This window comes from Panthera tigris, chromosome B1 (genome assembly GCF_018350195.1).
Source record: "Panthera tigris isolate Pti1 chromosome B1, P.tigris_Pti1_mat1.1, whole genome shotgun sequence".
In the NCBI taxonomy this organism is placed as follows: domain Eukaryota; kingdom Metazoa; phylum Chordata; class Mammalia; order Carnivora; family Felidae; genus Panthera; species Panthera tigris.
The window spans coordinates 203,901,428-203,924,715 of record NC_056663.1 but is presented as its reverse complement, the minus strand read 5'-3'; the positions used below and the strand labels follow the sequence as shown (position 1 = coordinate 203,924,715).

The window sequence follows — 23,288 nt, the reverse complement described above, 5'->3', positions numbered from 1 at the left end:
CCATGACAGGTCCTGCAACGGTCCTCAATTCTACCCAGCGTCACACTGGACTCCGGAACTCACGTCAGGTAAAGAAGGGGGTGCACACAAACTCTGAGGCCCGCGGTGCTGACCTGGATGGAGGGGCGCCGCGGCAGGAGCAGGATGACCCCGGGGGCCCAGAAAGTCTCTTCTGACCAAAGCTTCGTGCTGATGTGCGCCACCCCCTAAGACCGCGCGCCACGGCGACCCGGCCTGTGCAGTCGTGGCAGCCACGTCTCTGCCACGTGACACTGGGCACCTGGCTCTTCTCCAACAAGCTTTTCGTGAAAACAGAGCGATGGTTCTGAATTCCCTAAGCGACGGCATCCAAAGGCCCCATGCCCGTCCCACTGCGAGAAGGGAGCCAGCAGGACACGGCGGATGGGGGTGGGGTCACACGCCAGGGCTGACGCATCCGCGCCACAGCCTTCTGTCTTGGCCCCGTGCCGTGCCCAGGGCGAGGCCCACCGGGCGGGGTTCCCGCACTCCATCTCTGGGGTCAGAGCTGAGACCGGCCAGATGCGGCACAGCTGCAGAGGGGTCACGAGGCGCCAAGACAAGCGTCATCAGAAAATAGTTTAATTATGTACAAGCGGCTGCCGGGCTGGTCACGCACAGGAGGAGTCAGCGTCCACGAGTGGGATTCGGGGCGGGCCAGCTGAGCCGCGCGCTCTCGAGGCAATGGCCACTGGACAAAATGAAACAAATCACAAACCGTGACAACCGTGGGGGGAATGTCATCAACACGTTTCCTTCAGGATCAGAAAACGAAAAGGAGAATCAGAGGCTCTGGAATGCTTTCTCTCCTCGTGCCGCGGAGTGGGGAGCGGCGTCTGCTACGCACCCTCCGGGGGTGGTGCCCACAACGGTGCGGGTGTGGCCACGTGAGCCCACGCCACGACGGCCACAGACAGGACCCTTCAGGTGGAGCTCAGCAGCTTCTGGCTCCATGAGCCACACGCGGAGCCTCAACCGCCGTGGGCTTAGAAGAGGGGCCGGGAGCCCTGGCTCTCGAACTCGGCCCAAGCGTCACTCAGCTCCATGAAGATCATCCTGGCGAGCTGCTCGTATGGCTGGCCTGCGGCCTGAGGGACCGGACCAGGGGGTGAGGGGCCTTGAACCTGCTCCCAGCTGCCCCCCCACCGCCGACCTGCTCACGTGCCCCCCGCCCGGCGCTCACCTTGTCCGGGTGGACCGCCAGCACAGCACGGCGGTACTGTTTTTTCACCTGCCCGGGGGTCACCAGGTCGGCCATGCCCACAGGGGTCCAGCGGCTCTCCCCGTCCCACAGCACGGTGTGGAGGGTGGACAGCAGTGCACGGATGTTCCTCTCCTTGCCTTCCGTCCATTCCAGGAGCTGCGGGGCGGGACGCTCAGGTGCTGCCGAGCACGAGTCGGGGCCTCTGCCCTCTCTGCTCGCCAAGCCACTGGCCATCATCCCCAGGGCTCCATGCACGGTCCACCGCATGGGGCAAGGCTCTACCGTGAGTTGCTAGGACCAGACGCTGACCCGATGCCCCAGGACGATCAACAGTACTCCAGGGGCCTGACTACACATCACACAGAGGCCAGGGGCCTGGCTGTCAGCGGGACATTCAGAGACACCCTCCCACCATGGCCCTGCCTGCCCCAGGATCCCAGCGTCCAGTGAGGACAAGAGGCCTGGCTCCTGGGGGGAGGGGTTTCAGATGACCCCCAAGGCCACATCAGCCCTGGGGGGCTTTCAGAGCTGCACGGTGAACTGTCCTGCACAGAGAACACGCCCTGACCCGCCCCCCCCCCCCCCCCACCTCCCCGCCCCCTGTCCGCTCAGCAGCACCACATCTCACAGCCAGCCATGCCCGGCAGATGGCCCTTGTCACCCCAGGTGCCCTGAGCGGCTCTCCCCTGGGCCAGGCTTGGCGCTGGGCCGGCTCACTGGTCTGATGGCACCGGGGACGCTCTGCCTTGAGTGGGTCCCACTGGTCAGGTCTCCAGAGGAGTGAGGCACAAAATCATCACCCCAAAACGCTTCTGGCAAGTCAACCAGGCCGAAACAGCAGCTGCCAGCTCTGCGAGCACCTTGGACCAAAGACCTTTCGCGTCCGAGAGGCTCAGGGTGAAGGCCAATCACGTCCGCAGCCCCGGGGTGCCCAGGCCGCCCTCACCTTCAGCTTGAGTGGGTCTGTGTCTCTGGCCTGCTCCTGCCTCCGCATCTCTGCCATGGTCCTGGGCCCCTTCCTGTCAGACTTGGAGGAGAACCCCTGATCGGACAGCAGGTCCTCAAAGTCGCTCTCGGACACTCTCGGCTTCTGACCTAGGGGAGAACAGAGGCTTGGCAGACGGATGCAGCGCCGCGGGCCCTGGCCGTGCGTGCACACCGGGGGAGACCCTCCGTGGAGGGCGCGGTGCTGCCCCCACGCTTCGGGAGAAGCACAGCGAGGACGGTTCTGTCCCTCAGGAACGGGCCCCACGTACAGAGCCCGCAGCTTGGACCACCATTTCTGGCTCAATGACCCTGAGGGCTCCGAGGACAGCCACCTCCGTCACCTCCTGGAGTCAACGTGGACGTGCCGTCTCCACGACAGACGTGGCAGCCAGGCCCAGGCTAGAAGGCTCCCGGACAGCGTGGGCCTGGCCGCCGCGTCCTGGCCCTGTGACCATGGCCTCCCTGAAGGCTGCCTGGCCCATGCCGGCCCGGGAACGAGAGGAACACACCGTGGACACGGTCCCCCTACAGCAGCCGCCCCCCCACCCCCCTCCCCCGAACACTCTTTCCCGGGACGAGCTGTTAGTTGGAGAAAACAAAGCAGGATTTTGCCGTAACTACTTCCCAGCAAACCAGGCAAGGCCTCACATGGGAGGGGGAGCGCAAACTCACCGAAGCTAGGGGTGCGGAAACCCCTCTCCTCTCGGCCGCCGATCACACTTAGGTTGGCGGTGTAGTTAGGCCTTGGCTGTGCACAGCCTTTGGGGGGTGGCTTGGCCTGCGGGGGCCATGGGGCGCTCTGGGCCGGGGGCCGACTTGTCTGCTGCCAGGAGCTGCCGCCTGAGGGAGGGGGGGCGGTTTTAGGGCCGAAACTTCCGGGAGCAAATCCAGCAGGCGAGCCTGGGGAGACAGTTCACAGTGGGCGAGTGTCAGACGCGACGGCTGCTCAGTCCCCGAAGTTCCCAGCACTCAAGCCCGCACACATGCTGGAAACGGACACTCAGCTCAGAGGCCAGGACGGGGCAGCCGTCAAGGTGGCCCCGCAGCTGGACGGTCCCCAAGGGTTAGGGGACAGTGGGGACAAGCGCTGCTTCTTTAACTTTTGACTTGGAACCAGATGGAACCAGACTGCCGGGAGGCCGCGCGACGGGCTCCAGGGCCCCCAGGGCCCGGCTCACGCAACGCGGGCTGTGCCAGACCAGCCGCCCAGCACCTGCCGGCTGGAGTGCACACCGGCGTGCGCGCGTGGTTAGCACGTGCACGCATCAGGACGCTCCTCTGCTCTCCATCTCCGGGACTGTCCGTTCAAGAATGTTCTAGAAATGGAATCAGAGAGCAGGTGAGCTCTACAGTTGGTGCCCTGTGCTCAGGACCTGTTCCTGCTCATTGCTGAGGAGCGTCCCATAGTAGTGACACACGGCGGGAGGTCTGTTCGATCACTGGCCCTTGGGAGGGCCTCACGGCTGGCTCTGGTTTTCGGCAGTTCCGAACGAGGCTGCTTCAAACACTGTGCACAAAATCCTGTCCTTTCTCTGGGATGAATGGCAGCCGCACATCCACTTTCTTGAGAAACCGACGGACTCTTTTCTGGAGCGGCCGTGTTGTTTCACGTTCCCGCCAGCCACACGGGTGAGACTGTTCCCCCCGATCCCCATCAGCGCCTCGTGCTGCTGGTGATTTCACCGTGGCCACGTGCTCGGGACACCCCCGCAGCCCTTCCAGTGGCTACCGCGTCACGACCCACCCATTTTTCTAAGTGGGTTTTTGTTTTCACCGTTCTCGTGTTCCCTCGCTGCGAGTTCTACGTCAGACACGCGGCCCAAGAACGCTCCTCCTACGTCTGCAGTTCACCTTTCTGTCTTTCAGCAAAGAAGGCTTCGTTCTGATGAAGTCCAAGGTTATTTTTTGTGCCGCGGTTTGTGGTCTAGGGGACAGGTAAACTGAGCCGTAGGCCCCAGAGATATTCCCCTACGTTTTCTCCTACGGGCTCTGTCATCTCTCACATTCACGCTTAAATCTATGACCGGTTCTGAGCCCCCCGGCACGGGGACGTGAGGTTTAGGGTGTGTTTCTGCCTGCGGAGGCCGCATCGCCCCAGCACCGTCTGCGGGTGGCCGGGCACCTCTGTCGAAAACTGGCTGGGCCCGCACGTGTGGGTCCCCGTGTGGGTCCCGCTGTCTTCGGCTGACACCAGGCGGTGCCGACTTCAGCAGCTACAGACTAAGCCTGAAGCCGGGGGGAGGGACACCTCCCACACTGTTCTTCCATCACAGAAATACTCCCGTCACTCAGGGCCTCCGACTCTCCACACAAGTGTTACTACGAGCTCGCCCGTGGCTCCAGAAACCCTCACTGGGCTTCCTGGTAGGAAAGCTTGTGCTCAAGCCACAGACCCGTGAGCGCAGTCTGCCTCTCCACGTGCCCCCGCCATCCTCACCGGGCCTGCGTCCACCAGCCCCGGAACACACGCCCACGCTGTTTACCACCAACAGCCTCTCCTACACCGTTGACGGGGTCGAGGACAGCTCCCGCCTGGCCCGGGACAGGGTGGACTCTGTTAACTAGCCGTGGAATGGTGAACAGCCTCGCGTTCCTGGAACATACCCTCCACGGTCGTGGGGCACAGCTCGTTCTGAGAGACGACAAATTCTCTTTGCCTCAGCTGTGGTGCAGACATCTGCATCTGCATTCATGAGGGACACTGGCCCCACGGGCGTCTTTTCTCGTAGGGACCCTCGATCTGGGGGTCAGGGTAACACCGGCTCCCCAAGACCACCTGGAAGGCATCTGTCCTCTTCCCATTTCCTGGAAGACGCCACGTGGACTGGAACGAATTCTTTAAACATTTGGTAAAATCCCCCTTGTGGGGTCCTGTCGACTCTGAACTCGTTCCCGTCACGGTCACGGGGCTGCCCCAGGGATGGACTCTGTGCCGGCTGGGTTCTGCTGGTGGCCAGCGCCCGGGAGTCCGGGTGTCCCTCGTCACCCTCCAGAGCCTCTAGGTCTGCAGGGACCCCCCCCCCCCCCACCTCACTCCCGATGTCGTCCTTCCCAACTGGTCTTAATAGAGCTTTGTCTTTTTGTCTATTTCACGGGTTTCTGACTTCTCTTCATCCTTTCAAAGAATGAGGTTTTGTTTCTGTTCCACAGATCTGGGCGCTTTTACCATCTCCCTTCTTTTTGCTCGGGGTTTATCTTGCCGTCTTTTCAAACACCCGTGGGGCGGGCCACGACACGGCTCAGAGGGTCCCTGGTGCCCAGAGCCCACGTGCTGCCCTGTGCCCGCTCAGCCCCGCCAGGGCCACGGCCCCTCACTTCGGGATCCCACGCCGCCTCCTTCTGCCCCGCAGGCTGCCCCGTCTCCTAACGGCCTGTGTGTGCCCGGCGTGTAAGCGTCTGAAGACCGAACACTCCCCTTGCCGTTGCCGGTTTCCAGTCCGTGTGGTCAGGGAACCACCACGGCCTTGGTGATGTCGCCCCTTCAAACGTGCCGAGCTTTGCCTACCAAGGCCCAGACGCGCCCGGGGAGAGCGTGTGCTCTGTGCTGCTGGAGCCGAGCCCTGGGAGCGTCACGGGGCCCTCCCGGCCAGGGACGCCTCCAGCTGTGCTGACCTCATGTCCTGCGGCTCTGTCGTTTGTCGAGAGGGATTTGATGCCTGCAACTAGAGTCTGACTTCGCCGGTTTCTCCTTTCCATCTGTCAGCTCTCCCCGGGACTCCCTGCTTCCTGAGCGTGTGTGATGAAGGATCTGGGGTCACAGTGCAGACCTGAACGCCAGCCTCCGTCCCAAGAATGGGTCACTCGGGACCCAAGACCAAGGGGTCCTTCCCCCCAGCACCCCAACAGGACTTGGGGCCAACAGCCTGGCGCCACACAGGAGGCTCCGGGCAGCCCACCCCTCGCGTGAGTGGCCTGGGACACAGGCCACACAGGGGGAGACGGCCAAGGGCAAACTCAAACTCCCAGGAATGCCCTCAGAGAGACAACGCAACCTGGAACACCAGGAACGTACGAGAACAAAACTACTCAAAGAAGAAGAGCCACAGGGACCCAACAAGACAGACGCAGAATGAGCCCCAATATGGCAGAGACGTGGGCGGCGGGGGTGGGGGGTGTCCTGTAGACCCAATGGGCGTCACAAGAAGGGAGCAAGGAAGTACAAGCGCGTCAGAGGCACAGCAGTTTGCCCAGCACCGAGGAACATCAGGCCCCAAACCACACCGATGCTGTGCCAGGCGCCATGCGGGCTGCAGGGAACACCCACTATGCTCCAGGAGGAGGAGGGCACGGTCCTGAGGCCCCACCGCCAAGCAGACATTATCTCCAGCGCCAGCCAACCGACAAGGGATAAGGGACTGCTCACTCATGGTCCCAATGCCCCCCACACATCTGGAGGAGCCAGAGGGACCCCAAGGACACGCGTCCCCAGCACAGATGCTGGGGGGGGGGGGGTGTCTTGTCCACACATCCACTGCTCCCAGCCAAGTCCCTGCTCCCTAGATGGCCCATGCATGCCTGACACTTCTCGGCGTTAGCTTGGTTCACAAGCACCTGCAACGAGAGCACGGCCAGGGACAGACAGCCTGCACCCTCCTGGGAGAGGTGCTCCTCTAGCGCTCCAGCCCCCTCACACCCAGTGGGGCGGGCACGTCACCTTGGAGGCCAGAACTGAGGTCACCGAGGTCTGCAAATGGGTCCAGGCTCTGAGACTTGGTCCAGCTGGCCGAGGGGCCGGGAGGGGCGGGCTGTCCTCCAGCAGAGAAGAAAGGACCTGGAGAAGGGCAGAGAGAGCATGAGAAGGTGCACCCACGGGGTGCTCCTGAGGCCACGTCCAGCTAGTGGCAGCACCCACGCCAGCTCAAGACACAGCCCTGCGCGCAGCCACAGCTGCTCCTTAAGCAGCTAAGGAGATTCCTACCACTCTGACCCTGTAACCCCACTTCCCAGAACGCACGTAAAGTGTGACCGTGCTGGACAACAACCCTCACAACAGTCAGAGCGGAAGATGTTCTACCTGAGACGCTGCGGTATCTGAACCAGTTACCACCATAAACCCCACGAGGGAATGTCACATGGTCATTACAAACGATGGCGGTTCGTATACAAACAGTTCGTACAATTTAAAAAAAAAAAAAACCACAACTAAAAACATGCAAAATAACAATTTCCTTCAAAATGAAAAAATGCAGATCAAGAGAACTATGTATCAAATTAGCAACCCTGGTGAGAACCTCAGGCTTGGGACTGCTCCCAGGTGAACAGATGGCCCCCGAAAGGGGACACGGGTCACAGGCTCTCGACAGCAACTCACTACTGGAACATTCCCAACAAGACAGGATCCCAGACATACAAAAAGAAAGATGCCCGCAAAGGGTGGGGCACCGCCCCTGCGCTGGCCACGCGCCTTCAGGAGGCAAAGGAGCCACGCAGACAGGACGCCACCAGGAAGCGCTACAGGGACCCCTCGCAGCACTAGCTGTGAGCAGGCAGAGCCTCCCGCAAGCCCCACCCCCCGCCCCGGCCCACAGGCCTGGGGGAGCGGGGTCCCAGTCCCATCTCGTACCAGACACAGAGATACCAGAGCCTGGCGGGGGCCCGCCTGAGAACTGGTCTCCACAGGGCTGGGCTCGTACCTTCACTAGCAGGAGCAGGGGCCGGAGCCTCGGCCCAGGCCTCCCACCCTCCCAGCAGATCCGGGTGGCTGGCCGAGGCGGTCATCTTGCTGGGCTCTGCCGGTATATCCCCTGGAAAGATAGCAACACTGTCTGGGGCGCCCCCTGGTCGGGGCAGGCAGTCACAAGCCCCCTCTCTGGGAGGCTGGGAGGGCACCCTCTGTCCCCCCTCACGTGTGAGCAGCAGGCTGGGAACAGAGCAGCCCCCGAGGCACTCCTAGCCGACCCCCAGGGTCCCCAGGGAGCTGCACTGGGCTCGGTCCACACCGACCGGCTTCTTGCTTCTTCGGGGTCTCGAGGACACATCATGTGGTCACTGAACTTGCCAACTGGACAATGGGGTCAGCAGCTCACAGAGCAACGACAATAGGTCTTCAAAGGCCTCCCCACCCTGTGGCCACATGTCCTCCCAGATGTGTGCTGATGCCCCCAGAATCTGCCTTCACCAGTCCCCTGAGGCCCCGCCCCGTGCACGGGCTGGACACCCGCAGGCTGTCACCTTCCCAGGGGAGAGGGGAGCTGTGGCAACCCAGGGTCCACAGCAAGGGATGTCGCTGCCCACCCTCCAGGCCTCGACCTTGGCACTTACCCAGGTGCAGGAAGTCGGTGCTGCAGGCTGGGGGCGGGGCGCTGTGGGTGGAGGGGAAAGAGGTGGGAGCAGCAGGAGGTTCTGGATTAAGAAATTCGCCAAAGAGGTCGGGCTTGGAGCAGGGCTGGGTGTCTGGACCAGATGGCAGGAGGAGAGGATCAAATGGGTCGGCTGCAGAAGGACACCCAAAAAGCAGGCGGAGGTGAGGCTGTGCGTGAGTGCCTTTGGCCCAAAACATCAGGCACGAGGCTAAGTCCCAGCCAGCGCAATGGCCCCTCAGACCCAGGCTGAGGCCACAGCATCCTCTGTAAGAAGGCACCGAACAGCCTGATGCCCTCGCCTTAGACTTTTCTTGGAGAGGCAGCCCGTGGGGGAAGGGCTGGCAGTTCCTGGGATGGACGGGAGCGTCGGAGGGGCCTCGGGAATCTGACCCTCAGAGCAGCCGCCTCGGGCCATCACGCCCTGGGCTGCCCCGCCCCCCCCCCCCCCCCCACAGCCCCCGAGTGGGTGGCCGAGGGGCAGGGCACTGAGCTCCTCCCAGGTAATTTTGATGGCGAGGCCAGACAACTAAAGCCTTAGTATCCTCTACTCCCCACGGGACGGATCCACGTACCGGCCACGGCCGGCCCTTCTCGGGGTGGGCTCTGCGCACTCAGGGGCGGAGCCGGGCTTGTGAAGAGCAGGGGGGCATCGCCGCCCAGCAGGTCGCCCGGGGGGACTTCCGGGGCAGTGTCAGGCGCCCCCAGGAGGCGGCTGAGCAGGTCGGCGTTACTGGGGACCGCCCCGCAGGCCTGCACTGGGGGTGCCGGCCCCGTCCCAGAGTGCAGTCCCAGGAGGTCGACGCTGTCCTCCTGCGACGCAGGCTCGCGTGGCGTGGCCGGTGTGGCCGCGTCAAAAATCGACTCTTGCTCTTGCGCCCTCCCCGCTGGGCCCGGTGTGTCCTCCTCAGCTGCGTCCCTGCTCTCGGCTGACAGCGTGGCCACCTCCTCGTCGGACAGCTCACTCCCGCCCGCGTCCGCGGCCGGGGCTGGCACACTGTCCTTGGCGACATTGCTTTCTGGGCCCGTCTCTGTGTCTTTCTCCTCTGAAAAGAAAACCACAGGCTGCCGTGGCTGGAAGGCAGGGCACACGGGACGGCAGGGTGAGGCCACGTCAGAAGCCCAGGAGCGGGGCGGGGACCGCGGGGGGGGGGGGGGGGGTCTGGAAATAGCCGCGTGCACCCTGCCAGATGCCTCTGGGTGCCCCGCACCCACCGTGCCAGTCCAGCGTGTGGAGGAAGTGGCTGGTGTCTGTGCCGCTGCTCTGTGGTGAATCAGACTCCGTGGGCTCGGCATCGGGAGACCCCGCCTCGGCGTCATACTGAGCGGTGGAGCCGGGCTGCCTGGGGAGCTCTGGCTTCCCTGCCGGGGCGGAGGTGCGTCAGGAACCCCGCCCACAGGGCCGGCCGCCCCATTCCAAACCCCCGGGAGCCCTGCACCGGCGAACCACAGAGGGCCCGGTCGGCTCAGACGCGCACACCACACGTGCAGACACCCCCGCCTCTCAGGGACACAGCTGTCCTCGTCAGGAGGACGGAAAGCACGCGGACCGAGGACTCAAAGACCACCGTGCCGGAGTCAGCAGCCGAGACCACGGGCCCGGCCGCTGAAGGACCGCCGGTACCCGTTCCGCCCGCGGGTGCTGAGCACAGCCTGGACTTCTCCCAGGTACATTTAAAACGATGCACGTCCAGAAAACTAACCCTCCCTCAACGAGCAAGCGACTCAAACCTGCCCCTCCCAGCGGGGCCGTGATGACTCCTCGGGCAGGGCTGCCTAGGGCCCCGGGGGGTCTGGGAGCAGCCGTGGCTGCGTGAGTCCCCCCGTGTCGGACGTTCAGGCTGCCGTCGGGGAGGGTCCCAGGTGGGGGCTCTGGGCCTCCCCACGCCGTGCCCGCAGCCTGACACGGGGATGGGGCAGGCCCGGCCCCTCAGGATTTCCCGAGGCTGCAGGTGTCCAAACGGCATCACTGACCGTGTGTTTGGAAAACAAGGATCTCACCAAATTTAGACAGAATATCTTGCTGCTCCTCTCGGCTGGAAAACAGGATTTTGGGGTTTAGCCCCCTCATGCTGGTGCTCTCCCAGGGGGGGGCCTCCCGGCTGGGCCTGTCTCTGGGCTCCACCTCCACCTCTAGGTTCACTTGGAATAAATCTGGGTACTTCTCCTGAATGTCACACGCGTCCAGGTCATACCTGCAGTTGAAGGCCAGATGCCAGTTTAAGAAGACCTTCATGGGTCAGTCGCTCCACATTCACCAGAAAGTGAGCACAGAAAGGCCCGTGTGCTCACCCCTCAGGTCCCGGGGTCCAGCTCGCGCACTGTAGGGATCTTAAACGCGTGTTTCCGTGACACAAGGCTGTCCACCCTGGCAAAATCCCCCAACAGTTAACAGGTGCCAGTAAACAAGCCCTCGGGAGCGCCTGCAGAGCGGGGAGGGTGGCGAGGGAAAGGCACGCGGGGCTCACGGCCAGTGGGAGGGGTGCTCCCGTGGGCTCTGTGGCTGCCAGGTCACTGAACTCCTGTGGGCTCTGTGTCTCTCTAGGGAACTCCGGCCTCTCTCTCCGTACTCCGAGAGACTGTGACTGACCGCATTTCCATCGAGCGCGTGGGGAAGCCCTGGTCTCCAGCTGGGCAGCAGGCCCCCAGCTCCGTCTGACATCACCAGGCACCCACGTGCACGGCCGACGGTCCAACTTGATCAAAACAACACGATGACAACACCCCACGGAACACGGGAGAGGGCGGAGGGAGGGGCCCCGTGGTCCTCTGCGGCACCCGTGTGACACCTACGGCCCCAAACGAAACACAGCCACCGGGCAGAAGGACCGTGGACACGAGGGCAATGTGGTCGGTTTGGGTGAAAAACCCGTGGCAGACTTTAAGTCTTACTCCCATGGAACAAACTAAGCAAGCAGGTGGGACTCTGACCCTTCCCACCTTGGCGTGAGGGGAGGCAGCACAGCGGCGTGGCAGTGCTGGCGGGGACAGCCCTGCCCCGAAGACACCACTCCTCCTGCGGGAGCCACGTGGGCGCAGGAGACCGGCCGCAGCGCCCTCTGTCCACTCGTCCGCTTGTCCTGGTCCGGCCCCCCCACACGCACACTTCCTTCCTCTCTAAGTCGGGCCACGACAAGGAGACGTGGGCCACCGTGCGGCCAGGCAGGAGCAGCTAGTGTGGAGACCGCAGTGGTGAGCCCGAGGCAGTGATGCCAGCAAGGACCAGGGGAGACCTAGACCCCCAGCCACGAGGAAGGGAAGAAGGAGCGAGGTGGGGGCCCCACAAAAAAGAACACGACTTCTGCAGGCTCAGCTCCTGGGGTAACAGGGCCTTGCGGGCAGCTCTGGGTGCCACACTGGTGGCCACCCCATCTCTCCACCTCCCCACCCTGGCTGGCCCCCGGAGACGACCTCAGGGCTGGGGCCTGCCCTGCCCACACAGCAGGCCAGTGAGGGAACAATGAGGGTCTGTGAGCAGGACCATGACCCCCAGGGGCCCTGCTCTTCAGGAGGCACGGGTCAGCCCCAGGGCCCGACATGCTCGCTGACTCGTGTCCTGCCCCCTCAAGCACACCGGGGACCCTCCGTCAGTCACAGGGGCATCCTCGAGGACAGACCCAGACCCAGTCAGGCGTTATCTGACAGTGGGTCCACTAACACCATTCCAAATTCTTTCCTCAAACGGTCCTGCTTCAGACAGCCTCTCTGCAAAATGAATGCTGCCCACAGAAGACACACACCTTCCTGCACCAACCAGACGACTTGAGAATGCTCTCCTTATTTATTTTTGGAAGCACAACACACACAGCGAGGCACAGATCCGAGTGCAGCTCAGTGAAGCTCTGTGTCCGAATACCAGGACTGTCCACTCTCCAAGGAGGTCCCTACGCCTCTCCACCCTCAGAGGGAGCCACTCCCTGGTCCCCCGGCACCCAGAGCGGCACCCAGAGTGTCAGAGCCGACTCCTCCCCAGAAGGGGGGCGGGTCCTAGTACTCCCCTGTTCGCTGGGTAGGAAACAGGCACAGGACGTGGGCTGCGGCAGGCTGAGGTTTCCAGAGACCCCCTCCGCTCCCCTCACCCTGGAGTGGCACCTGTGTGTGCGTGTGGGCGTGTCTGCGTGTCTGCGTGCGAGACAAAGGGGAAAACACGAGCTGCAACCAGGATGCCCACGGTGCAGACCGTCCAACTGCCTGAACGCCCCTGCCCCCATTAGAAGCCCTGACGCCCGCCGCGCGCTGGGGGCAGGTCAGAGAGCACAACAAACTATATAGAGCCCTGGATGAGGCAAGAGAATCACCCCCGACTGCACGCGCTTCGGTTCTCGTCTCTCACCCCAGACGACGACCTTCTCTCAACGCCCTCTGCCTTCCGTGCGGAGCACAGCGTCAGGGACCCCACGTGTGGAAGAGCAACACACACCTGTTCACCTGGCCGTCCCACATCCGGTGCGCGAACGGCTGCGTTCTAACAGGAACTGCACCGGGCTAGTCCCCAGCCAGAGGCGCACAGCGGCAGCCACCGTGGCCCCCAAATGAGGGGCCACACATCGGACGTCGGGCCACGCTCAGAGTGGGGGCAAGACCCGAGACTGGAGCTCAGTGCAGCGACCCAGCCACGCACGAACCACGTCACTCTGCCCGTGTCCAGTGCGTGGAGTTCATTGCTGCGGGGTGCACAGCGGGGCGGGGAGGCACCGTGCACCTGACTGTCCTGACCCCTCCCCACGTGAGACACCACGTACTTTGCAAATTTCACGGTAGCTGCGTTCCGAGGCACAAACCCGGTGTGGAACTGGACCTGGAACATCTTCATGGACGCCACCTGCAGAGGGGACACAGACAGGGGACCCTGAAGCCGGGAAGGGGACCCAGACAGGGGACCCTGGAGCTGGGGAGGGGACACCAGACCCTCAGGTTGCAGACGGACACTTCACAGTTCCTGGGCTCTGAGAATCCGGTGCACGCCTCCAGGTGCTGTGGCCACACGGACGGTGGGACAGCAGCCTCTCAAGGGGCTCCTCGGGTCTGTGACGGGGCAGCCCCAGAGCCGCAGCCCAGACTCCCCGCGCAGACGGCGCCCCGCAATGGGGCCCTCGGGGAACTCGGGTGTTCCGAGCTCACGGCCCCTCTGCCTCGTGCCCCACAGGCTGACGGCCCAGGGGGCCCGAGCCCCCGCGCACCTTGGCCTGAAGTCTTCCACCCAGCGTGGACCTCGCGTGGTAGATTATGATGAGCACGTCTCCCTGCACGGTTATGCCCAGGGGAATGACTGCCTTGCCATCCTCGATTTTAAAATCCCTGAAGAACAGGATGAGAAAAGGTTCACTTCCGCCAAAAAGACAGCTTGCCAGCCAAGGGAGCGTGGGGCGCGAGCCCCGAGCTCCCCTAAAGCACCAACACTCCGAGCCACACCTTCTTCTGCTACTGGGCGCTTCTGGGAGGGGGCCGCGCTGAAACGGACTTCCGGGGAGCTGGCCCTCAGCGCGCTGGCCCGGACGCGCCCGCCCCGGCCGCCGCCTGCGCCCGCTCCCGGGGGTTCCCAGAGGAAAGAGGGGCCGGGAGAGCCCCGCGCTCACCGCATCTTGTCGTACTCCTGAGACGTGGTGGTGACTCGCTCGTCCCCCACATACACCTCGCAGAAGGGCCTACAGCCGTTTCTCTGCTTGCTGAACAGAGGCACGGGCGTCATGACCACAGCTTTCACCAGGATGGGCTTGCTGTGGGGCGTGATGGGCTCCTCGGCCACCATGTCACACACGTACTCAATGTACCTGCGGGGGCCGGAGGCACACCTTGTCCCACACGTGCTCGCCACACATGCTGCACCCCCGGGGCTCTGGTCTGCTCGCCACACTTTTTTCCAACAGATGCGAGGATTTAATGCTATGTTCAACTTTCATCTCATAAATTTTATATATTTTCATTTGTTTTAAAATATTTTTAAGCTCTCCCTGAGATTTTTGACTCACGGGTAATTTACCAGTGGGTTAATTTCAAAACATTTAGGGATTCTTCCAGTTTTCTTTGTCATCAATTTCTTTCTTTTTTCTTTTCTCTTTTTCTCTTTAAGATTTCTTTAATTTCTTACGGTAACGCCTAAACCCCCAACGGGGCTCAAACTCACGACCCCAAGCAAGAGTTGTGTGCTCACGACTGAGCAAGCCAAGTGCCCCAATCTGTTACCAATACCTAGCGTAATGCTATTATAAACACAGTTTGTGTGAGTTTGCCGCAGTTTAATGGCCAGAACATCTTTCCCACTGAATGGCCCATGACCACTCAAAAGACCTTGTCTTTTCCAGTTGCTGGGTAGAAGGTTCTCGAGAGATCATCCAGCTGGTTGCCGGCGACGTTCCGTTCCAAACCGACCATCCGTGTACTAGTTCCATCCGCCGAGGTGGGAACGCCGATGCCACGGTGAACACCCATCTCCGTCAACGCGGTTTTCGGCTCTGCAAGCTTGATTTCTGCTCTCAGGACACTCGCGCCTTCAACTCTCCCGGGTGGTTTTCTCGGTGCCCCCGAGGTGCACACACCAGGCGTGTGTCCCTGCCCTTGTGTGACCCCGTCCCCTCAAGATGGGGAAGGAGTGGTGACTGGCTTCCCAGCAGAGGGAGAGAAGGGAGGCCGCTTCTGAGCGCAAGGCTCACACTGCATTGCGCTAGCATATCTGTGCAGGGGACTCGTCCCCACGCCACAGGAGACCCGGACGCCCACACCACATCTCCGTCCACACGAGTGAGTCCCGTCAACACCCTGAGCGAGCTTGGACATGGGCTGGAGGAGGAAGCAGCAGACGTTCTCTGCGAGGTTCGTGCCACAGCACAGCCTGGCCGCACCCCGATGGCAGACTTGGGAGGTGCAAGCCAGGCCGGGACCCCCTGACCTGCAGAGGCAGAGGGCGCGTGCGGACGGCTGAAGCCGCCGGGCCGGTGGCGAGGAATCAGGCGGCAGCTGTACGGCCACCCTTCCCTGTCCTGACGGCAGAGGCGGGGCCCCCGCAGCCAGTGCACTGCTGGTCCTGCTTGTATCCGGTCAGACAGTCCCCGAGGCTGGCACACACAGACCCTTCACGCTCGGCTCCTGCTGCGGCCGTGTTCCAGTCACCATCTTGCTGGCTGTTCTCTGTTGTTGACTTCTTCGTTGGTCTTTTCTTGAGGCGAGTGAGCATTTTTTCTAATCCGTTTATTCCCTCTGCTGACCTGCTGACTCCAGTTTGTGAAACCGTCTGTCCTGGCTGCCCCGGGAGTCCGACGAGGACAGCAGCGTGGTCTGTGCCTTCTCCCTCTGGTGACCTCAAGACCTCTGCGTGTGGTCTCCAGCGGACGGAGCGCGCTGAGCCTGAGTCGGCTTCCCGCCTGCCGGTTTTGCACCCTCTGACCTCTGGACGTTTGGCGACTCATTAATTCGGGGAACTTCTCGGCTACTGCTTCTGCACGTTGCCTTCCTGCTCTGCCTCCCGCAGCCACTCGACACGGCCTGGCAGGCCCGGCTGCTCAGCCCCTCATCCGTGGTCTGTCTTTGGGCTCTGGCCTCCGTGACGCCACCTGTCCTGCCTTCCAGAGGTCAAGGCTCCTCCCTCAGCTGCCAGGACACAGCCTTTCTCAGGTCCAGAACTTGCGTTCGACTTCTTACAGTTCCCATCTCTGAAGTGACCACGTACTCCTGTGTCTTACCCATCTGCTTCCTCGGTACCCTCAACACATTAAACACTTGCTTTAAATTCCCGTCAGATACTTTCGGGCCTTGTCCCGAAGCCACTCAGACTCCCGCCTGTCCCACAGGGGGACACCCTGTGTCCCTGCGGAAGCCAGCCAAGATTCAGGAGGGCACAGGGTCCCCCAGGTTGCGTGGCCTTGCCCACTTCTGCACAAGGGCCCTCAAGTCTCCCCACCTCTCAACACCCTCGGCTACGACCTGCCCGAGGGTGACACCTGTACGACACCGCCAAGGTGGGACACCGGTACCTTTTGTGAGATGGCCAGATGCCCGGCGGGCAGCGCTTCATGCTGAACATGTACACGGCGGCCTCTGCGGTGCTGAAGAGCCGGCAGAAGCACAGGAAGGAGCAGACGGCCACAGCAGAGGCAGCTCTCCCGTCCTAGGACAAGCGGCACAGGCCAGGCTCGCGCGGCCACGGCTGCAGGAAGGCAGGCTCCCTAATCCCATGCTTCCCCGCAGAACCACCACAGGGCCTCCCCCTGGCTGGGGACGTAGGAAGACACCCCTGCTGGGGCAAGAACTCAGAATCCAGAAAGATAAGGGCTCTTTAACAAAAAGCACATGATGGCCTGCCCCTCCAGCTGGACACTGCTCACCACCATGGTCCCCAAGCGGGCCTCACGCTCACCACCACCCCTCTGTACTCGCTCTCTTCATCATGCCTCCTGGGAGGACTTTTATCAACACCAGAATCGCAGCACTAACCTCTGGGGCCCACTGCGGCAAGCATCCCGCTTTCTGTGACACCCAGAAACCTAACCCTCACTGTGCAGGTGGGAAACTGGAAATTACTGTCCTCAGCCACGGTAAGGAGGGGCAGAGACGGGGGTCCTATGAGGCAGAGTGGCCTCAGGGCACAGGGAGATGACAGAGTGACACGCGGAGAGGCCCCTCATGTTCTGTAAAGAAGGGTATGGGGACCACCTGTGTGGGCTCACTGCCCATGCGCGACAGTCGGCCACCGCTCCCTCCAGGGTCTACGCCGAAACGACAGGGACCGTGCCAGGGCACCCGGGCCTGGGGCCACCGGCTGCAAACACCAGGACAGAACCCGCTCCTCACACAACCTGCCCCAAGTCCCAGTGCTAGCCCAGGACGTCCCAAATAGACCCTGGCTTTCAGGAAGCCAACAGGCAGCTGACGTTTGGTAGCACACTCGACACTGGACAAGGAGGCTTCCCCCTGCGAGTGGTCACTGCAGGTGACCCACGTCCTGCCAGGGCCTGGGCCGTTACTGGTTAAGGCCTGTAATTGTGCAGGCGAAAACAGCACCCTGACTGGACCTCAGCTCAGCTCATCTTCACCAGCATTCAGGACACCCAGCCGCCCCACTGGCGGGTCATGAGCTTCCCCAAAGCAGGGATTACTCCCCCTGGTTTATGTTTTCTTCCCAGGTGCGCCCCCAACATCAAGGGCAGGGATGAGGCAGCCTCCCACTCACCACACAGTGCACAACACAGACGTTCTTGTGGTCCTGCCTGAGCCACGAGTGCATGTTCCTGCAAACGCTGTACAGGCTGCGAAGGTTCGGGGCCCGCCGGGCCACCCAGCCACACTCGGAAACCTATGGGCAGAGGGCTCGGCTTGGCCTGGGTTCCCTGCACCAGTTGGGGGTGCAAGCACAGGGAGCCCCACCACGGGCGCCCACTCTGGACAAATGCTGCCTCACGCACACCTCCCTCCCTCCCTTGCCCACGGACGTCTGCAGGCCTCCTGCCCCTGAGTTTTGTGCTCCAGAATATGTACCAAGCTTTGCAGACTTGGCAAAAAAGAATGGAGAACCTGTCCTTTCCCATGCTCGGGTCAGGAAGCCACACCTGTGTCCCATGTGTGGCCTCACATGTGCCTCACTGGCAAGGAACAGTGAGGCATCACTGATTTTTGGCCATCCTTAGGTGACCGTCACACTTCACGTTCTGGAGTCTTCCTCGAGAATAGCCCTGCCCCCGTGGCCTGCTGCACATGGGCCCCGAGTCAACGTACCCCAGCCCCCCAGCCCCCCAGCGCCAGGGCCCTGGGCTCCGCTGGCTGCCACGGCTGCCGCTGGGGACTGTCAGAGGCCAGCCCGCGGCCACAGCTGGGTGTGAGGGCCAACAGTAAGAGAACCGCACGCAGTGAAGGCAAGCGCCCAGGCCACCCACCCGGTTATGAAACTTGGAGGGCCGATACGTCCTTGGGGAGAGGTTGTAGACCGCATAATGTCCTGGGTGCTTGGAGTCCAAAAACAACCGGACGTCTTCTATGTTGTTCTTGATAGCCGACTCCACGCCTTCTGCTGGGAATGACATCACTGAAAGAGAGCAGCCCACGTCAGCCACAACGGGGCGGGACACGTGGCCTCTGTGTGGCAGCCTCACCGGCCACTGGCAAGACAGCTGGCCACCCAGGCCCCTGCTCCTCACCCGCCCCCCCCCCCCCCCAGCTGCTGACTGAGGAGTACAGGGCGTGTCAAGAATGGAGGGAGCACAGACCCCCACCCCCTCCAATGCCTGCCATTTACAAGCAAGACCCTCTGGGACCTCCAGACAGTGCCTCTGGGACAGAAGTTCAGTCAGAGGGCCTGCCACAGAGCAGCGTCTCCAAGGGTCGAGATTTGGGTGTGGGTTTGGTCGGGAGACCCAAGTTTCAAATGTGCCTTGCATCGTTCCCCTTATGACCTCAGAGTTCCAGGAAGTTCCAGACCAGGGGGAGAAACCGGGTCGACACTGGCACCGTCCACTGCAGGTGCCCCAGGCCACATCCTGCACGCTCTGCCTGACACTGAAGCAAGGGATATGCTGGAGGCCAGCGTCCCACGAGTTGTCCTCGAGAGGGAATGAGAAGCATGTCCTATGGTCAACAGTGACAAACATACCAGCAATTCTGGATGTGATGTAAGATATGTCCAAGTCTCCCTTCGCGTAACTGGAATTAGAAAGAAGAGCGCTTGGTTAATCCCAGAAATTTCTAGTTAAGTCACAAGAGCTTAAACTGGAGCAGGTCCTGGAGAGGCTGTGGGGGATCTCGCCGTTCAGGCCGCAGCTCACGGGAAACGTTGTGTGCGCCTGTGTGTATGTATACGTGTGAGTGTGCTCCAGCCGTGTGTATGGAGCTAACGTCTAAGAGACGGAGAGGCAGAGACCCGGTGGAAACCTACTGCGCCTCTATTCTGAAGAGGCGTGACTGCAGGGGTTGGCTGTAAAAGGAGACAGTAACAAAAACGGAAGAGAGTTTTTTTGGCCCAGCACATCATGTCTGGCTCACGAGAAAAAGTTACAAGGCCCACCTAATGGCAAAAACACAGTTTCAAGAGACAGAGAAAGCATCAGAACCAGACATGGCAGGGACGCTGGAACTGTCAGACCAGGAACTTAACCAACGATGACTAATATGCTAAGGGCTCTAACTGATAAAGTAGACAGTAAGTAAGAACAGAGATAAAAATTCTAAGAAAGAACCAAAGAGAAATGCCGGAGATACAAAACGCTGTGGCAGAAATAACACAGGCCTTTGATGGGCTGATTAGGCTGAACATGGCCGAGGAAAAAGTCTCTGAGCTAGAGGATCTATCAATAGAATCCTTAAAAAATGAAAAGCAAAGAGAACAAAGACTGAAAAAACCCAGAACAAAATCACCGGCAACGTGGAACCACAAAAGGTGTATCGTACATTTAACGGGAACACCAGAAGGAGAAAAGAGAGCAGGTACAGAAGAAAGGTCTGAAACAACAAGGACCGAGAATTTCCCTCAAATCATGTCAGACGCGAAACCACGATCCAGGAAGCTCAGAGAACACCAGGCAGGATAAATACCGAGTCACCTACACTCAGGCATATCATCTTCAAACTGCAGAAAACCAAAGGAAAAAAACGTGGAAAGGGGACAGAGGGATAAAACATCTTACCTGCACAGAAACAAAGACAGGAAGTGCACCTGTCTGCTCTCCAGAAGCCACGTGAGCAAGGACACAGTGAAATATTTAGTATTGAGAGAAACACCCACCAGCCCAGAACTCCGTCTCCTGGGAATCACCCTCCAGAGGTGACTCAAACACTGGGAGAAAGTGCTGCCAGGAGACGTGCCTGGAAGGAAATGCTCTTCAAAGAAAAGGAGAATGATTCGGTCAGAAACGGGGTCTACACAAAAGAACAAAAGAAGTGACAGTGAAACGAACACTTTTATGTTTCTTGCTCTTGATGGAGTCAGGAGAAAACTGCTTGTTCGAACTCGTCACGGCAACGCCATGCCCACCTGTGCACTTTCCCCATCGACGACGCGCATACTCGCGTGCGTTTGTGCGGGTAAAGTGAATGCTAGCACGAGCACAGCGATGGGGCGCAGCGCCACCGTGGGGTGACAGAGGGTTGGGGGGCTGGTGCGGGCTGCCTGTGTAGACGTGGGTCAGCTGTAAACGTGTACTGCAAACTCCAGAGCAACTAGTAAAAAAGCTGTTACTTTTTTTAAAAATACGGATAACTGATATGGTAAGAAAGGAGAGAGAAAGGGACCCTATGAGATGCCCAGTTAAAGCCACAGAAGGCCGGGCAATGAGCAGGAAATGGAGCAGACATGGTAGGCGCCCACCCAGGACACCAAGAATCCATGTGACTATCAGTTAGAAGACACAGATGGTCACAGTGGACCAGACAAGACTCAAGTATGTGATGCCTACAAAATAATAATGCAGCTGAGCATCTCCTAATAGTTTATTCATGGTTTGGCCACTGTTCATCGCCTCTGTGCTTTTTTTTGCTACTAGTTTGCATAACTCACTGCACGTAACAGATACCATTCTTTTGTCAGTTATGTGGTTTAAACGCATTTACTCCCAGTCACTGCCATAGCTTTTTGGAAATTTGTTTTTTAGTTTTTTTTTTTTTTAACGTTTATTTATTTTTGAGAGAGAGAGAGAGCGAGCATGAACGGGGTGGGTCAGAGAGAGAGGGAGACACAGAATCTGAAACAGGCTCCAGGCTCCGAGCTGTCGGCACAGAGCCCGACGCGGGGCTCGAACCCACAAACTGCGAGATCGTGACCTGAGCCAAAGTCGGACGCTTAGCCGACTGAGCCACCCAGGCGCCCCTATTTTTACTTTTTAAAAAAATGTTTATGTTTTGAGAAGGAGGGAGAGAGCACGTGCAAGCAAGTGAGCAAGGGAGGGACAGAGGGAGGCAGAGAATCCGAAGCAGGCGCTGTGCTCGGAGCCCAACGCGGGGCCCGATCCCACAAACCGTGATATGACCTGAGCTGAAATCAAGAGTCGGATATTTAACCAGATGACCCACCCAGGTGAAACTCTTTTTGGAAATTTAAAAGAAATGTGATTTTGAGGAATATTAGATTTTTATTTTAAGTTTATCATCATTCTTTCCACGGCTACATATTATGCAATTTTTGTTAGAGTTAAGAAATCTACCTTATTCCACTGTTATAAAAACGCTCCCTCTATATTTTTATTTTCCCTAAAAAACTGCTGTTGACAATTAGACCTTTTAATTAATCAGGATTAATGTATTTAGCTGTTACTGGATAAAGATCCAATTTTTTCATAGATACCTATGGCCTCAGCACCACTCGATAAGTATCCCGTGACTTTCTTCCAGACTTCTAGGTCTCATTAGTTTTACATGAGTCCCACATAGCTGGGTACTAGTTAGTGGTCTGCTCACTTCACCTACACCAGCACAGTACCCGTGTTTAAAGAAAAGTGACACAGAATGGGTTTGTCCCCTATTCCCATTAAAAAAAAAATACTGCTGGCAATTCTGGGTAACTTACATACAAATTTTAAGATCAAAATCTGTAAAAACACCAGGATTTTTATTTATAGTGCAATGAATTTACAGACTGAGCGATACCATCTAAAAATTAGCTCTCCCGGAGCACGTGGGTGGCTCAGTTGAGTGTCCGACTTCGGCTCAGGTCACGATCTCACAGTTCATGGGTTCAAGCCCTGCATCAGTCTCTATGCTGACAGCTCAGAGCCTGCAGCCTGCTTCGGATTCTGTATGTCCCTCTGTCTCTGCCCCTCCCCCCGCTCGTGCCCTGTCTCTCAAAAATAAACATTAGAAAACATTAAAAAAAAAACCCTCTCTCAGGGGCGCCTGGGTGGCTCGGTCAGTTGAGCACCGATTTCTGATTTCGGCTCAGATCATGATCTTGAGGTTCGTGGCATAGAGCCCTGCGTCGAGCTCTGTGCCAACAGTGCAGAGCCTGCTTGGGACTCTCCTCCTCCCTCTTTGTCCCTCCCCCACTCGTGCGTGTGCACTCTCTCCCTCAAAATAAACACTTAAAAATAGAACGTACAATACCAGTAAAACAAAAACTTCAATCAGGCAGGTCACAGAAAGAGAAACACGTGCGAGCAGACGTGCACATCCACAGGCCCACGGGCCACACGTGCTCCGGACCTGGGCCCCGGCCCCCAGGACACGGAGCGGCCGTGGGCAGACGCTGGCTGCGTGTGCTGGGTCTGTGTGCACAGGAAGGCCCTCCTCCAGGGAGAGGCCTCCCAGGACTCCTGGGCCCACGCGCCCTCTGAAAGGGCTCTGGCTGTACCAGAGAGGGGCTGGGCTGTTCAATGGCCCCGGACAGTCAGTTAATGCCCGACGCCACCTGCACCGAGGCCTTTCTTAACTGGGCCCTCCTGTGGCACACGGAGCTGTGCGCTGGCCACAGACCCCACAGGGGACCCAAACGGAGAACTCCTTTGGTGGACACGGCTGGCGGGCCCGGTGAGGGACAGAGCATGGCTGCCGGGCCCTGGTGGTCACGCGCACAGACGTCACCGTTACTGGTCACATCTGAGGAAAGGGCCAGCACCAGCGTCTTCTGCCATTCCCCCCTCCGAGGCTCCGGCTGTCTGCGTGCTGGCTAGACAGACGGCCCGTCAGGGTCAGCCTCGGGTTTGTCTGCTTCACCGTAAGCTCCCGGGTCCGTCGGTATCCGAGGCGTCTGCAGCCCGGGCGGAAGACAGTTACGCAGGCCGAGCCGCCCACCCTGAGAGGCCTGCTTGCAAGTTGGTCCTCGGCTGTGGCTGCCGGTTCAGGAGGGTCCTCGCTGTTCCCAGAACTGGCAG

At 60.1% G+C, this 23,288-nt stretch overlaps 1 protein-coding gene across 7 annotated transcripts in view; it reads right to left on the bottom strand.

Annotated features, from left to right (window-relative positions):
- Positions 1–584: 584 nt before the first annotated feature.
- GAK (cyclin G associated kinase) overlaps positions 585–23,288 on the bottom strand; it is a 53,044-nt gene continuing 30,340 nt past the window's right edge. For 6 of the 7 annotated variants that reach the window (XM_042985194.1, XM_042985198.1, XM_042985197.1 and 3 more), the window contains 17 exons: positions 19,085–19,134; positions 18,372–18,520; positions 17,672–17,794; positions 16,476–16,609; positions 14,085–14,279; positions 13,689–13,806; positions 13,251–13,330; positions 10,510–10,703; positions 9,724–9,870; positions 9,084–9,554; positions 8,471–8,641; positions 7,843–7,953; positions 6,864–6,980; positions 2,882–3,109; positions 2,169–2,317; positions 1,202–1,378; positions 585–1,106 (listed from right to left, as the gene is read on the bottom strand). In XM_042985194.1, the coding sequence (XP_042841128.1) occupies positions 1,005–1,106; positions 1,202–1,378; positions 2,169–2,317; positions 2,882–3,109; positions 6,864–6,980; positions 7,843–7,953; positions 8,471–8,641; positions 9,084–9,554; positions 9,724–9,870; positions 10,510–10,703; positions 13,251–13,330; positions 13,689–13,806; positions 14,085–14,279; positions 16,476–16,609; positions 17,672–17,794; positions 18,372–18,520; positions 19,085–19,134 (2,716 nt within the window). In that variant the 3' untranslated portion in view covers positions 585–1,004. The remainder of the gene's footprint in view (positions 1,107–1,201; positions 1,379–2,168; positions 2,318–2,881; positions 3,110–6,863; positions 6,981–7,842; positions 7,954–8,470; positions 8,642–9,083; positions 9,555–9,723; positions 9,871–10,509; positions 10,704–13,250; positions 13,331–13,688; positions 13,807–14,084; positions 14,280–16,475; positions 16,610–17,671; positions 17,795–18,371; positions 18,521–19,084; positions 19,135–23,288) is intronic. The other variant, XM_042985195.1, reaches the window with a different exon arrangement.